Source organism: Micrasema longulum, unplaced genomic scaffold (genome assembly GCF_059751315.1).
Source record: "Micrasema longulum isolate JH-2025_06_02 unplaced genomic scaffold, ASM5975131v1 h1tg000334l, whole genome shotgun sequence".
In the NCBI taxonomy this organism is placed as follows: Eukaryota; Metazoa; Arthropoda; class Insecta; order Trichoptera; family Brachycentridae; genus Micrasema; species Micrasema longulum.
Window position 1 is genome coordinate 11,173 of NW_028277538.1, and position 13,032 is coordinate 24,204.

Sequence of the window (13,032 nt, forward strand, 5' to 3'; positions counted from 1 at the left end):
TCCTAAATCGGCCATAACAAAGTACAAGTGAGTTCCCTCAGTATATATAAAAGATGACCGAACGCTAAAAATAATATCAAAAGCGGCCAAATGCATATTTAATACCTAATAAAAATTGCTCAAAGTGGTGACACCAAAATCTAACAAAATTTTTTTTTTTTAAACATTTAAATTTAAAAGTGCTATTACAGATTTTCAAAATTTTCTCAAAAATATGTATGGGGTCGTTTGACCATCTTTGATACTGAGGACCTCAAGTATAATGAGGAAAGAAAGTGTCTATATTTCTATCCAGAGACATTGGGAGTCGCACTTGACCCACGTCTGAATTTACCAAATTGATAGGAAATAAGTAGCGAACAAATAAAACACATTTTTATTATATTTAATAATATATTTAATCAACATAAACAATTTATATCAAAAGTTATAAATCACAATAGACAATCGTTCAAAATATCAAATAAAATGTGTTATCAAAGAGTAATCTAGAGCCACTTAAAAAAATTATATAATAGAAAAGTTATATTAAGAACAAATTGAATTATATACAGTTTTTTTACAAAATTCTTTCGATCTTTTTTTAACTGCTAAATTTTGTTTATAGATTAAATGAAAGTAACAATTGTCTTTAAAAGAGGTGTAGATTTAGTAATAAATATGCAGGGAACTAGCTATCTACAGACACAAAATAATAAAAAAATACAAAAAGCTTATATTCATTATTTTATTGTGTTTTCTACATATACATATATTTAAAATAAAACGCTTAGGACTATTAAATTACCTATAAAATAATGTTCAAACATCATTCATAAGCAATTTACAAGATCTCATAATACTAATTTGTACATAACTTTGACTAACAGTATTTCAAACCTTCGGGGTTACAAAACAAAAAACGTATTTATTGTCGTTACTCATTTCTACTACTTTCGGTATAAAATATCACTTTTTCTACACAAAACTAGATATCAAAGGTTCATATAAATTGAATTCTAAAATCAACTGTTTTGTGGAAGCACACTTTCCATTATGTTGTATCCCAACTCAACACAGGGCCCTTGGCCTTATAGAGTTTGAGATATGTTATTATTGTATTTTTTTTGTAATATGTATGTATTTGTATTAATAATATAATTTTTTTTAAAGGTGTGGATCTGATCACTTCTAGTTCATGAAACGCGTAGTTATGGACCCTTTATCATGTTTAAGTCAACCTATTTGCGGGTTATGTCGCGTCTGCGCTGTCCACCTCATTTATAGCTAGCATTAATTATGGCAGTTTTCCTTAAAATTGTAGTTAATTTAATTTTAATTTCTAAAATCTTGAAGAAATTGAGATTTCCATTCTATACTTTATGACCTGCCGCAGTTTGTGTCCAGGTGAAGTAAACATGGCAAGTTTTTATTTTTATTTACGAGTAATAAAATCAATATTTCTGCTAAGGGTAAAATGTCCAAAGCAAAGCACACATCGGGCACTGTACGTTACTTTTTTTTTCAGGGTTTGAATGCCAGCGAGGCAACCAACGCCAATTAAAAAATATATGGTGAAGTGCTAACAGCGTGTAGATGTTAGTTTTAGTTTCAATGATTCAAATTGGGCAATAAAATTCTAATAAATGCACCTAAATCCGGACGGCCTCAAAATTTGATGATGACGTATTAAACTCCCCGGTCGAGTCAGATCCTCGATTAATTATTGAGGAATTGTTGCAGAGACTCAAATCCCCATAGCCATCTGTGCACTTACATTTACCGCATCGGCAAAACAAACAGAATGGTAATTTCAATGAAATTGTCCAATTTCTTTATGGTCCTCTTATTACAATAATATAATATGGCAGTTCTCTGATATTTATGGCACATTTTAACTAAAATAATTATCTCGTCAGGAAATGAAGGAATCAATTGCTGCACCAGCAAAATCTGTTAGTGTTTTTTTTTTACAAAATGTTTTCAATTTCTCATTAAGATTACACAATCGTGTTTTAACCAAATAAATTGAATATTTTTTCAAAATAATATTACGTATTTTTCCTTTTTGTTATCAATAAAGAAAAATGCAAAAAAACGATCTATGGTACATTGTATCTCTTTAAGATTTTTGTTACTTAACCGATATTGCCGGGCCAACGATATTATTACAAAATTTAATCTACCATTTATAAATAATGGAACCATAAAAAAGTTATAATTTCCCACATTAAACGAGATTTTTTCAAATGAATTCTTATTGAAATATAAACATATATAAAATACTGAACATCAAATCAACTTAACTTTAAATTGATTACCCAACATATTAGAGTAGTACATATACTTATCTCCTAACGTAAAATATTTTAGTTCCTATATTGAACAAACAAAATTAATCATAATTCTGAAGTAAATAAATATAAAATATCCTAAAAGGGAACACAACCGCGGAGTGAATATTTTCTAGCGGTAAATATAAAATCAGGAGGTAGAAAATGTTTATATCTGTCACTGCGTAAAATGGAAGTTGATGTAGTTAAGGTAAAAACTTATGTACGAGGTTTATGACCAAATCTTGACCAGCTCGACTCCATAAGTAGAGCTGTAGTCCATTTTGAGTTGACGGAAACCTGGAACGCGTTTACATCAAAATATAACAACAATATATTGCGACATCGCACTAGTTGAAGGTGAAGCATAGTAACAATATTTTGGGTATTTTTTTTTAATTTTATTTTTGAACCACAACAGGCCAGGAGGCCCAATTACAGCGGTGAATTACATCACAGATATCACAGTATGAAGCACCTTATCACTAGAGCGCTTACAGGGCACCGCAGATTGAATAAAAACCTCGCTAGAATGAATCTCTCTGAAACTTCTAGATGTAGATTCTGCAGAGCAGACGATGAAACTCCTATACACATTCTATGTGAATACGGTGGTTTATGGGGGGGCGACTACTGTTTAATCCCGAGAATGTAAGGGGGCTCGGCCCAATAGTTAAGTAATAGGCCAATACTTCAAGGATCTCAGCTCGGAGCGGGAGATCAGTAATACCAGTATACTAATACTCAGTAGCCATTGGCTAATTTTATATTAAATTAACTAATTTTTAATATTGGGTAATTTTTGCAAGAGATGCATTTTTTCAAGATAAGGGTAAATGACATCAAAAACAAAAGTTTTCTTTGGCATTTTTAATTATATATTGGTAAAAAATAATGGCTCTAAAAGGTTTAATAATAGTGAATTAAAAATAATTAGATTCCTAGTGGAATTTACCTCTGAAACAGGGCGAGATTGATGTCCCCATTGGGGTGGTGGAAGTAGGGGTAGAGGTCCAGCACGGGGATGCAGGACGGCAGGTTGAAGGCCCAAGTGTTGTAGGCCCCGATGCTGGGCCCGAGGCGGGGCAGGGGGGAGGGGGGCAGCGTGCACAGCACGGGCCGGGCGCCGCGCAGCAGCGACAGTAGCAACAGCTCCTGGCAGTCGCCGATAACCTTTGCCAGGGGAATGCCCTGAAGCGACACGACCAAAAATGTCATCTCTTAAGTTGGGTTCGCAAGGACAATATTGTTCTGTGTCAGCTCTATGAACAGTTTCAAATGCGCGGGACAAGACAATGGGATAATACGACAATGAGGAACTTCAGCCCTACGTGAAATTGGATAGGAAAAATGTAATCTTGCACGGGTAAAAATTTCAGCATTAAATTGTTCTGCAAAGTTTCCTGAAAATGGATGAATTTTTTTTTTATAAAAACGAACTGCTTTGAACGACGTCACTAGTTCATATGTATCAACCATGTGATAGAGAGGGAAGTGAAATATTTCCAGTTTGCTTACCATCAACGGACCAATCGGCAGTACTGACCGCGAATAAGTAGAAAAGAACCTCTGATGTCACATGCAGAATAATTTCAGAAATACAAAACTTTAAAAAACCATAGCGCCGATAATACAATACAAAAAAATTTTTGGCTTAGTTTAATAGTCTTTTATTAAATAAAATAAAAAAATAAAAACCACTGAACTTCCTGCATACAAAACTGAATACATGAAGCTCATTATAAATGAGTATTTCCCAAAAATATTACGTTAAAATTAAAACAAAGTTGGGTCTTTCTTCTTATGACGGCAGATTCAGTAGCCATCGAGTGAAAGGCACTCGTCTAAGATTCTCAACTGTATTCTCTATTCCGCCCAGACACAGCGATACCGGGTCTTGTACCTTGTGTATGTCCAGCGCGCCGACGCAGATGAGAAGGCGGGCGTCGTGCGGCGCGAGCAGCAACCGCTCCTGTGCGGCGCGCAGCATGAGTCCGGCCCGGCACATGCTGCTGTCCGCCCCCCGAAACCGCTCCCTGGACAGAGCTGCCATCCAGTTGTCTCCGATCACTTGGTGACCGCACATGAACAGGGTGGCGCTGGAGAGAGATCACGCATTAGTTTTTTATCAGATATTAACGCAAGGAACTAAAATGGTTATTTAGTTCTGTACAATTCTTGCCCAGGATCGTTATTCTTTCAGCAGCGCGATTCTTATTACGATTTCTGGTATTGGTTATGATATTCACCACTGTTATTGGGCCTCCTGTAGCTCAATCACAAATAACTATTGACGTGCTAATAAGCGACGTGATAACAATTTCTCACCAAGGTTGTTTATTGTATTCGCGATCTTTATGAAACATCCGTGAACACCTAATATGAAATGTCAAAATATTTACGTTTTGCGATGAATAATCCTGCTGCGCAATCACATATTTGAATTTCACCGGTGTAAAACCGCTATTTTTATTTATATATTTATTATTTACCGTGCTATTTATTGCATTTAGCCAGCGGTTGGCAAGCCAAATGTCAAGAAAAGCAGTCGCCATAGTAATTGTAATTTAATTTCCACTTTTTTGTATTAGACACTCCTTACTATTTTGCAAATGAAATATATTGCATTATTTTTTATGGTAAACGCCGATTTTTCGCCAATGAACTGTATTTATTTATGAGGAAAACAAACCGACACAAGCGTTGACTTAGAGATTACATACGCGTTGACGTATGACGGTGAAATCTTAAGCAGGTTTATTATTGTTCATTGTGATCGCTCAAATGCCTAGCATGTTTTTAAGCACGTCGATAGTTATTTGTGATTGAACTACTGGCCTGTTGTGGTGCAAAAAAATCTAAATACAAAAAAAAATTGTTTCGATTTACTGTAAGAAATCCTTCACCTAGTGTGTGGTATCCCTGGAAACCACGACGCTCGGCATTGAACAAGATGATATAAAAAGAATCGTTACCTGTGAGGAACACCAGGGCAGATTTCTTTAACAGCCGAACCCCAAGTAGAGTATTGGTTTAAATTCCGGTACAGAATGGTCAGGGAGACGTGGCTGGAGGTCAACAGCGCACACAGGCTGTACACCAAGCTGTACAAGTCGTTCTTCTGGCTGTACACGATACTGGAGTCACAGGGGCTGAGATTCATGTGGAATAACTACAAAAATCCTAATTAAATATTTGTATACAGGGTGTTTTTTAAACGCTGTCACATCCGAAACTACGATGATCAGTATAGGCAAGAAGACATATTGGCATATTTAAAAAAGTATTTAGAACGAAGAAAATTTAAAAAAATAAAATATTTAAAAACTAATGGTTGCTTTCTTCTGCAGGGGAGAAGCGAGGGGGGCGCAGCCATGTGGTTGACGGTATATCAGACTTCTCCCTCCCCTCTCCTCGTTTCTCCCTTGCAGAAGCAAGCAACCATTTGTTTTTTTCTATATTCGATTTTTTAGGATTTTAGTCATTCTAAAAATTTTTTTGAATGTGCGAATATGTCTTCTTGCTCATACTGATCATCGTGGTTTCGGATGTGACAGGGTTTAAAGAACATCCTGTATAACCACTTACTGACGTTTCTATGTCTACCGATTTCAAGACGTATCGGTATCTCCGTCGGGACACCAATTAAACCAACATGCAAAACCCACTATACACCTTCACCATAGTTGTTGCGCAAAAATATAAAACCAACACGCCATGCATTTAGTAGGCAACCTTTGAAAATGTTTGATGTTGTGGGGGAAATAGCTCAAAAAGAGGGAGGGGCGTGAGTTAAACAGATGACCACTACAATGGAACTTCGTATAATGGGCTATATATTTAATTTTTTATTTTATTGGCAATTCATCCTATGAAAGATGATTTCTGTAAATAATTTTATGAAGACTGGGATTTTTAGAAGATCCTAGTAGGAATAGCAGCCTCCTAAAAGTTCACAACATTGAGTCCATGGTGCGAGTGAGGCCTAGACATAGAAAGGCCTGACCACATACATTTTGGCTGCCCAATAACTGACGAATACAATAATTATTTCACAGTTCCAAGCATAAATTTACATACAAATGTCACTTCTCTCCATACCCATTACCCCTGAAGTGATTCATCACATTGGAAAATTTCTGGCTATATTGTCGGTAAGTGGTTATTTAAAATATTTAATAATATTTAGTAAAATGTTTGACCACAAGGTAATGCTTTAAATATTAATAATAAACACTCCAAAACTTTTAATATTAGCCCAAAAAAATATTTCTAAACATGTAATTCATTTAATGTAATTAATTAGGCACAAATAATATTACTAGTAAATCTCTAAAAATGTCTGGCTTCATGTTACGTGTGACTAAGGAATTAAAAAACATAGGCAATTTAAAGTTGATGTATACTTCATTAGTGAGAAGCCAGTTAGAGTATAACTCTACAATATGGACTCCTTACTCCTTACTACAACTGTCACCAAAATTCTCTTGAAAGAGTCCAAAAAAAATTCTTACGGTATAAAAATTTTAAACTTAGAATCAGTCTTGAATTTTTAAATTACGATTTTTTACTAAAAACATTAAATTTGTTAAAACTTAACGATAGAAGGAAAATTATAGAACTTTTAAATTTATTTAAAATGTAAATTCAATATGGGATTGCCCTGAACTATTATCTCTTATCAACTTCAGGGTGCCTGGAAGAATGACTAGACAGGTGTCACCGTTTTGTAGCAACAATTCACGGACAATGTATACTTGTAATGCCGTATTAAATAGACTTCATGAACTCGGCAATAGTTATTATGTTATATATATATTTAGTGTAGGATATTGTTCCTATAGAACAAACCTTTTGAACTTTTTCAAAGATGGTGAATGGTAATTATATTTATTTATTCATGCATTTCATAATATATATATATATATACAGTTTTATGTTCACTTTGCCTGACTGTGTGAAACAGCACTTATGATTTTCTTGTTGTTTTACTGTAGAATGTTTTATTATTTAAACTTTCTACTGAATATGCTGTATAATTTTTAGGTTAATTTTTTAAATATAAATCTTGTATAATTTTTGGTTTAATTTTTTTTTTTAATCTGGGTATAAGGAAATTCATGTTTTTCAAAAAAATAATAAAATATTAAGCCAAATATGTTAATATTATAAATGTTTGTAAAAGGCAGATTTGCCGTTTATGTTAATAAAATAAAAATAAAATAAAATAAAATAATTTGAACCCTCCTAGGAATCAAACCCAGGACCTCAAGCATGTGCAGACGAACACGCCAACTATCATACTACGAGGCGGACTTTTCTCAACTCGATTTCCTTTTTCAGGATTTTCATCTGAGAGTAGCCATCGAGTAGAAAGTACCCGTCCAGTATTCCAGTTTAGACACAGACAATAATATTGCCTAAAGTTATTTATTACAATAATTAAAAATGAACAGACGTAAATTTACCATGTTGTTGGCGCGCGGCTCTCGGTGATAGCCGTTGTTGATTCTCTTGGCTCCTACGAAGTTTGGTTCATCGAGCTTACGTTTCACATTCTTTCGCTACAGTCAAACAAAAATTCAATCTTAAGACATGAATATATTTTTATATTTGTTGGAATTGTAAATGCTGCACAGCAAAATTTGGAAAAAAACGTACACAACTTATGTTAACACTTAATAATAATAATAATAATAGCTGTCTAGGAGGTGGAATGTACACCTTGTGAAATTTAGACCTCTGGGAAATTCGATACAAAAAATGTTTTCTTGGGCACGGTAAAAATTAAAGCATTCAATTGTACTGCAAAATTTCTTAAGTGTAAAAAAATATTTTAGTAAAAATGAACTACTTTGAACGACGTCACTGGTTCATATGAATCAACCAATGAGAAGAGAGCTGTGAAAGATACCCGGTTAACTTACCGTCAACGGACCGATTGGCAGAACTGACCGATAAGCGGAAGAAAACCTCTGACGTCACATGCCGAGTAATTTTATAACATAATATATAAAAATATGTACATAAACAGGTGTTCTTTAAACCCTGTCACATCCGAAACCACGATAATCAGTATGCGGCCAGTTTGGCGGCCTCCGTGGTGTAGTGGTCAAGACGCTTGACTCACACACGAAAGGTTCCGGGTTCGATTCCCGGTGAGAACACAAAAATTAAAGTGTGTATTTTCTCAAGCCTGGGTGTTCTGTGATGTAATTCACCACTGTAATTGGGCCTCCTGGCCTGTTGTGGTGCAAAAAAAAAAATAATAATAAATAATAATAATGAGCAAGAAGACATATTGGCACATTAAAATAAATTTTTAGAACGACTAAAATCTTAAAAGATAAATAAAAAACAAATGATTGCTTACTCCTGTAGGGATAAAACGAGGAGGGGGAGCCTGATACACTGTCAACCGCACGGTTGTGCCCCCCTCGCTTCTCCCCTACAGAAGTAAGCAACCATTTGTTTTTTTTTTAAATTTTATTTTGAAAAATTTTCATCGTTCTAAATATTTTTTTAAATATGCGAATATGTCTTCTTGCCCATACTGATCATCGTGGTTTCGGATGTGACAGGGTTCAAAGAACACCTGTATATATATTTTTTTAAAGGAATAACCTGCTAAGCCACTATTTAAAGGCTTGTTAGCAGATGGGATAGAGGGGATATGGAAGGAGGTAATGAAAAATACAACACAACACCCCGACCAATAGAGAAAAAACATCTTTCTTGGATTTCTTTTCATGCAATTGGCGGGAATCGAACCCGCGATGCCAGTTTCACAGTTAGCCGTCTTGCCAATCGCGCCTGCCTAAAAAATAGCCTAAAAAAAGCCACTGAACTTCCTCATTTAAAATATCACCATTCCCTTTCTGCACCCATAGGGCACTGCATTGGTACACCAATCGCAGCGTATATTGATCATTTTTATTACATGCAGGTAAGTTGATCAGTCTTATGCTTCAGGTCCAGGGACTACGAAATATGAAAACACCTTTTTAAATAAATATTTCATATCAACCATGTCAGCAATCGAACCCGAGACGTCTTGAATGGTAGGCAAGCGCACTGACTACTACACCACGAGGCCGACATATTTAAATATTGTGAAATTAATTTAATTGTAAATTCTGAAGCTTACGGGACGGATAGGATGTTTCTGAATAAGGATCTTGGCGGTGGACTTCTGTTTGCTGATCATGTCGGTTATGTGGTCCGTCTCCTCGCAGGAGCAGGTCACGAGCCCTGCCCGCACGCGGATCCCCGCCACTGTGCCCAGAAAGGCCTCCAGAGAGGAGTGCGTCTTCTTGCTGAACTCAATATCCTTCCCGACCAGCTTCTTGTAATCGCCTGAAACAGAGCTCGGATGAGAGTTGTATCATCTTCGTCATATTATCCACACCCAGTGACAACTCGGAATGCAGCCCATGTCGATCATCTGTTCCACTTCAGGTGCCAGTACAAGGAACAATGAAATATTATACTATAGAGAAGTGATTCCATGGTAGGTGGAGGCAGCGAGAGTTGATACATAAGAAAAATAAAGTCATTTTTTCTTAATCTACATATATTTTTCAAAAAAATCTCTCATTACACTTTATATGTGTAGTTATTTTTATTTTAAATTTTGATTTACATTTTGAGTGCTTTATATTCATAAAATATTTTTGGACCAATTACATTATGTTGCTTTTTACCGAAGGAGGTTGGTACAAGTGGGACAATACAGTTCAATTGTGTTGCTGTGCGAGTGTTTTGTTTTAAAAAATTACACCTCACGACTAAGCCTAAAGGTAAAATAATTTTAAACACAGATTATAATTTTATTTTATATTTCATTAATACCTAATTGATGCTTCTCGATACTGGCTTTAAATTTTTTTAAAGAACCCAAATCGCCATGTGTGGCGAATTTTGTTACTTCAAAGAAAAGACAGAATATTCTGAAGTTTAGACGTTTGAATAAAAAACAATGAGACGTACTGTCAAATAACTCCTTTTCCATAATTTATAAAATGAAAAATTGACACTGGCTAGAACATCCCAGTTGGGAGGTGAAAAAGCCATAAAAAACGAAGAAGAATAATTTGTAAATATTATAATATAATTGAGGCCTGTTATAGTAATATAAATAAAAAATCATAAATACGCCGGTCATATAACTAGCGTGCACTCTCGCCTACTGCCAATAACCAACTGATTGAACGAATTCCTTCTTTTATTTTTGTGTCTTTCACACAAACACCAGCCACAGAACAGCGTCATAAATTCGCGTTAAAAATGCGTTATAAATTCTATTCTTGTGCTCTTTCTTATACAGGAAAACTGATTTATTGTGGTAATGGCATCACTTTTATTGGTATAACTATTCTTCGCATAAGGAAAAATGTTTTATGTATTAAATTCCAAATATACTAATTTTACTTTCCAAATCCGATGTGAAAATGTCCATTTGAAGATTACAAAAAAACTTCATCATTTAAATAAATAAGAAAGAAATATCAAGTCTTGTATCCCACACAAAAGTTAAAGAAAAATAATAATTTTGGAAGCATTGTACAACATTATAGCATTTCTGATTGAATTCTCTAAAGACTGCTCAGCAGTCAGGGGTTAATCGAGAAGAGTAGAAAATAGATAAGTAGGTACATAAACCTTATATCAATTTCTTTAACACAGCTATAAATCGTTATGAAGACGAAGGAGTCAAAAACTCAATCAGAAGATTAAGCCTAGCCATAGAATTAGACTATTCTTAATTCTATGAGCCCAGCATTATAAAAAAAACCTAATCTTGCTGTACATAATCGTAAAATAATTCGATTTGATGTAATTATATGATGAAATGCCTATTAGAATCAAGCAAGAAAGTAGCACGACACCTAGTTTTAAAACTAACAAAGTTATTCTGTCAATAATTTTCTGACAGAAATTAATAATGGTGGTCAACATACTATAAATACTAGAATTTACTTACTATTAAGCTCTTTTAGAGGTACTCCACCCTTTCGGGACATAATGCATGCTTTAAGCATTGATTCATCCATTTTCAAATACTAAAATAGTACTCCAATTAATTGTTTTTTTAAGTTTCGCGTACCTAGCTCGAAAATTGACAATGTGATAAACACGATTCACCATGTGAAACTTCTACAAATCTTTACTATACTGAAAAACACACTTATTTTAGTAATGCTTCCGTAATTACAAGATTTTATAGATACCTAAAGTAATTTAGTGAAATAATTCAACAATATAAACGCATCAAATGACATCAAACTACAAAGTAAAATTTGAAGAATTAGCGTGATTTATGACTTATGGCCATTTTAACGAACACTATCAAATTCAATATTCCCGCTGCTAAATAATTTAATTGTTGTCTATAGGTATTATTTATGCTGGCAGCATTTATACATAAATGGTTTTTATATTATACATAATGGTTTGAAGAAGCTAGCTTTATATATTATAGAAGAAGAAGCTGGTTTTTATATTATACATAATGGTTTTTATATTATACATAATGGTTTTTATTTATACATAATGGTTTGAAGAAGCTATATTTCCCAAAAACTGATTTCAGTCAAAAAATAAAATCAAAATGGAAAAAAAATATTTACCTAAATCTGACATTTGGTAAAAATAAAATTTTGAAATATGATAAATACAAAAAACGTTTTGAGAAAATAATAAAGGAGTAGATCGAAATAAATATAGTATTTTTTTAAATATTATTATTCTATTATGCAACGTATGCGTTTTTTGTGCTTTTATTTCCATTTGAAACTCTCAGGATTTTTCACACAGGTTTGCGCATGTAGTTAAATATAAAACCATTTAATATATATCCTTAAAACAAAACGAACAAATACCAACAAAAAGCAATAAACATTTAGGTATAGTTCGTTAAATACTATAAACCCTTGCCTATGGGTGCAGGGCCTTCTTAAACCATTCAGGGTTCTTTGGCTACACAAAGGTTGGGGCTTTTAGAAAGGGGCTCTTTTAGAATTTCAAGGCCTCCATTAGGCCGGGGGCCCCGGGCTCGTGCTCCACGCGCCCTTATGGAAAAATGCCCCCATGTATTATGTTCGTGAACGAAAGATTAAAAAAATAACTACTTTACCCACTAACACAAATAAAAGTTGAATGTTTATTTGATTTAACGTCGAGCACTAACGCATTAACGTGTAGTGTTATTGAATATTCGAACGTACTCTCGAATATGACTTTCGTGGACTATGTAGTATATATGCGTTTAGCCTTAGATTAATACTCAAAAGGCATCCCTAAGTAATCAGCCTGTAAATTCGTTTCAAGTATGACTTCAATAAAAATATCAAATCAGAATACAGATGTACCCATACAGGCTTTGTGAGCCAGGATGGACATATTTTTTAGAAAGAAAACATGAAAATTCACTTCAATATCTCCAAAAAAATTGAAAAAAATGTAAATAATTTATGTGCTTGAAGTAAAAATTAATAAAAAATCAAAGATATCACTTGTACTGATCTGTTTGAATAAAAGTCATACGGCAAATTTTATAAATCTTGAAAAATGATAATTTGATACACTAATGCAGTGCCCTAATGCACCACTTTAGGTTCAGAGTTCGGACAAGATAATAATCGTAATGTTGCCGTGCTGAATATGACAAGGCATAGACAAACACTAGACACAATTTGACATAATTAAAAAAAAACAGATC

The 13,032-nt window shown here is 34.0% G+C and overlaps 1 protein-coding gene across 1 annotated transcript; it reads right to left on the bottom strand.

The window, feature by feature from the left end:
• Nucleotides 1-3,263: 3,263 nt before the first annotated feature.
• On the bottom strand, nt 3,264-11,335 carry LOC148282363 (uncharacterized). The gene is made up of 6 exons (XM_088225203.1): nt 11,296-11,335; nt 9,460-9,668; nt 7,781-7,876; nt 5,288-5,484; nt 4,216-4,411; nt 3,264-3,503 (listed from the first exon to the last, which is right to left on the bottom strand). Exons 1-6 carry the CDS (start codon nt 11,333-11,335, stop codon nt 3,264-3,266), a joined length of 978 nt encoding a protein of 325 aa, XP_088081329.1.
• Nucleotides 11,336-13,032: the final 1,697 nt, after the last annotated feature.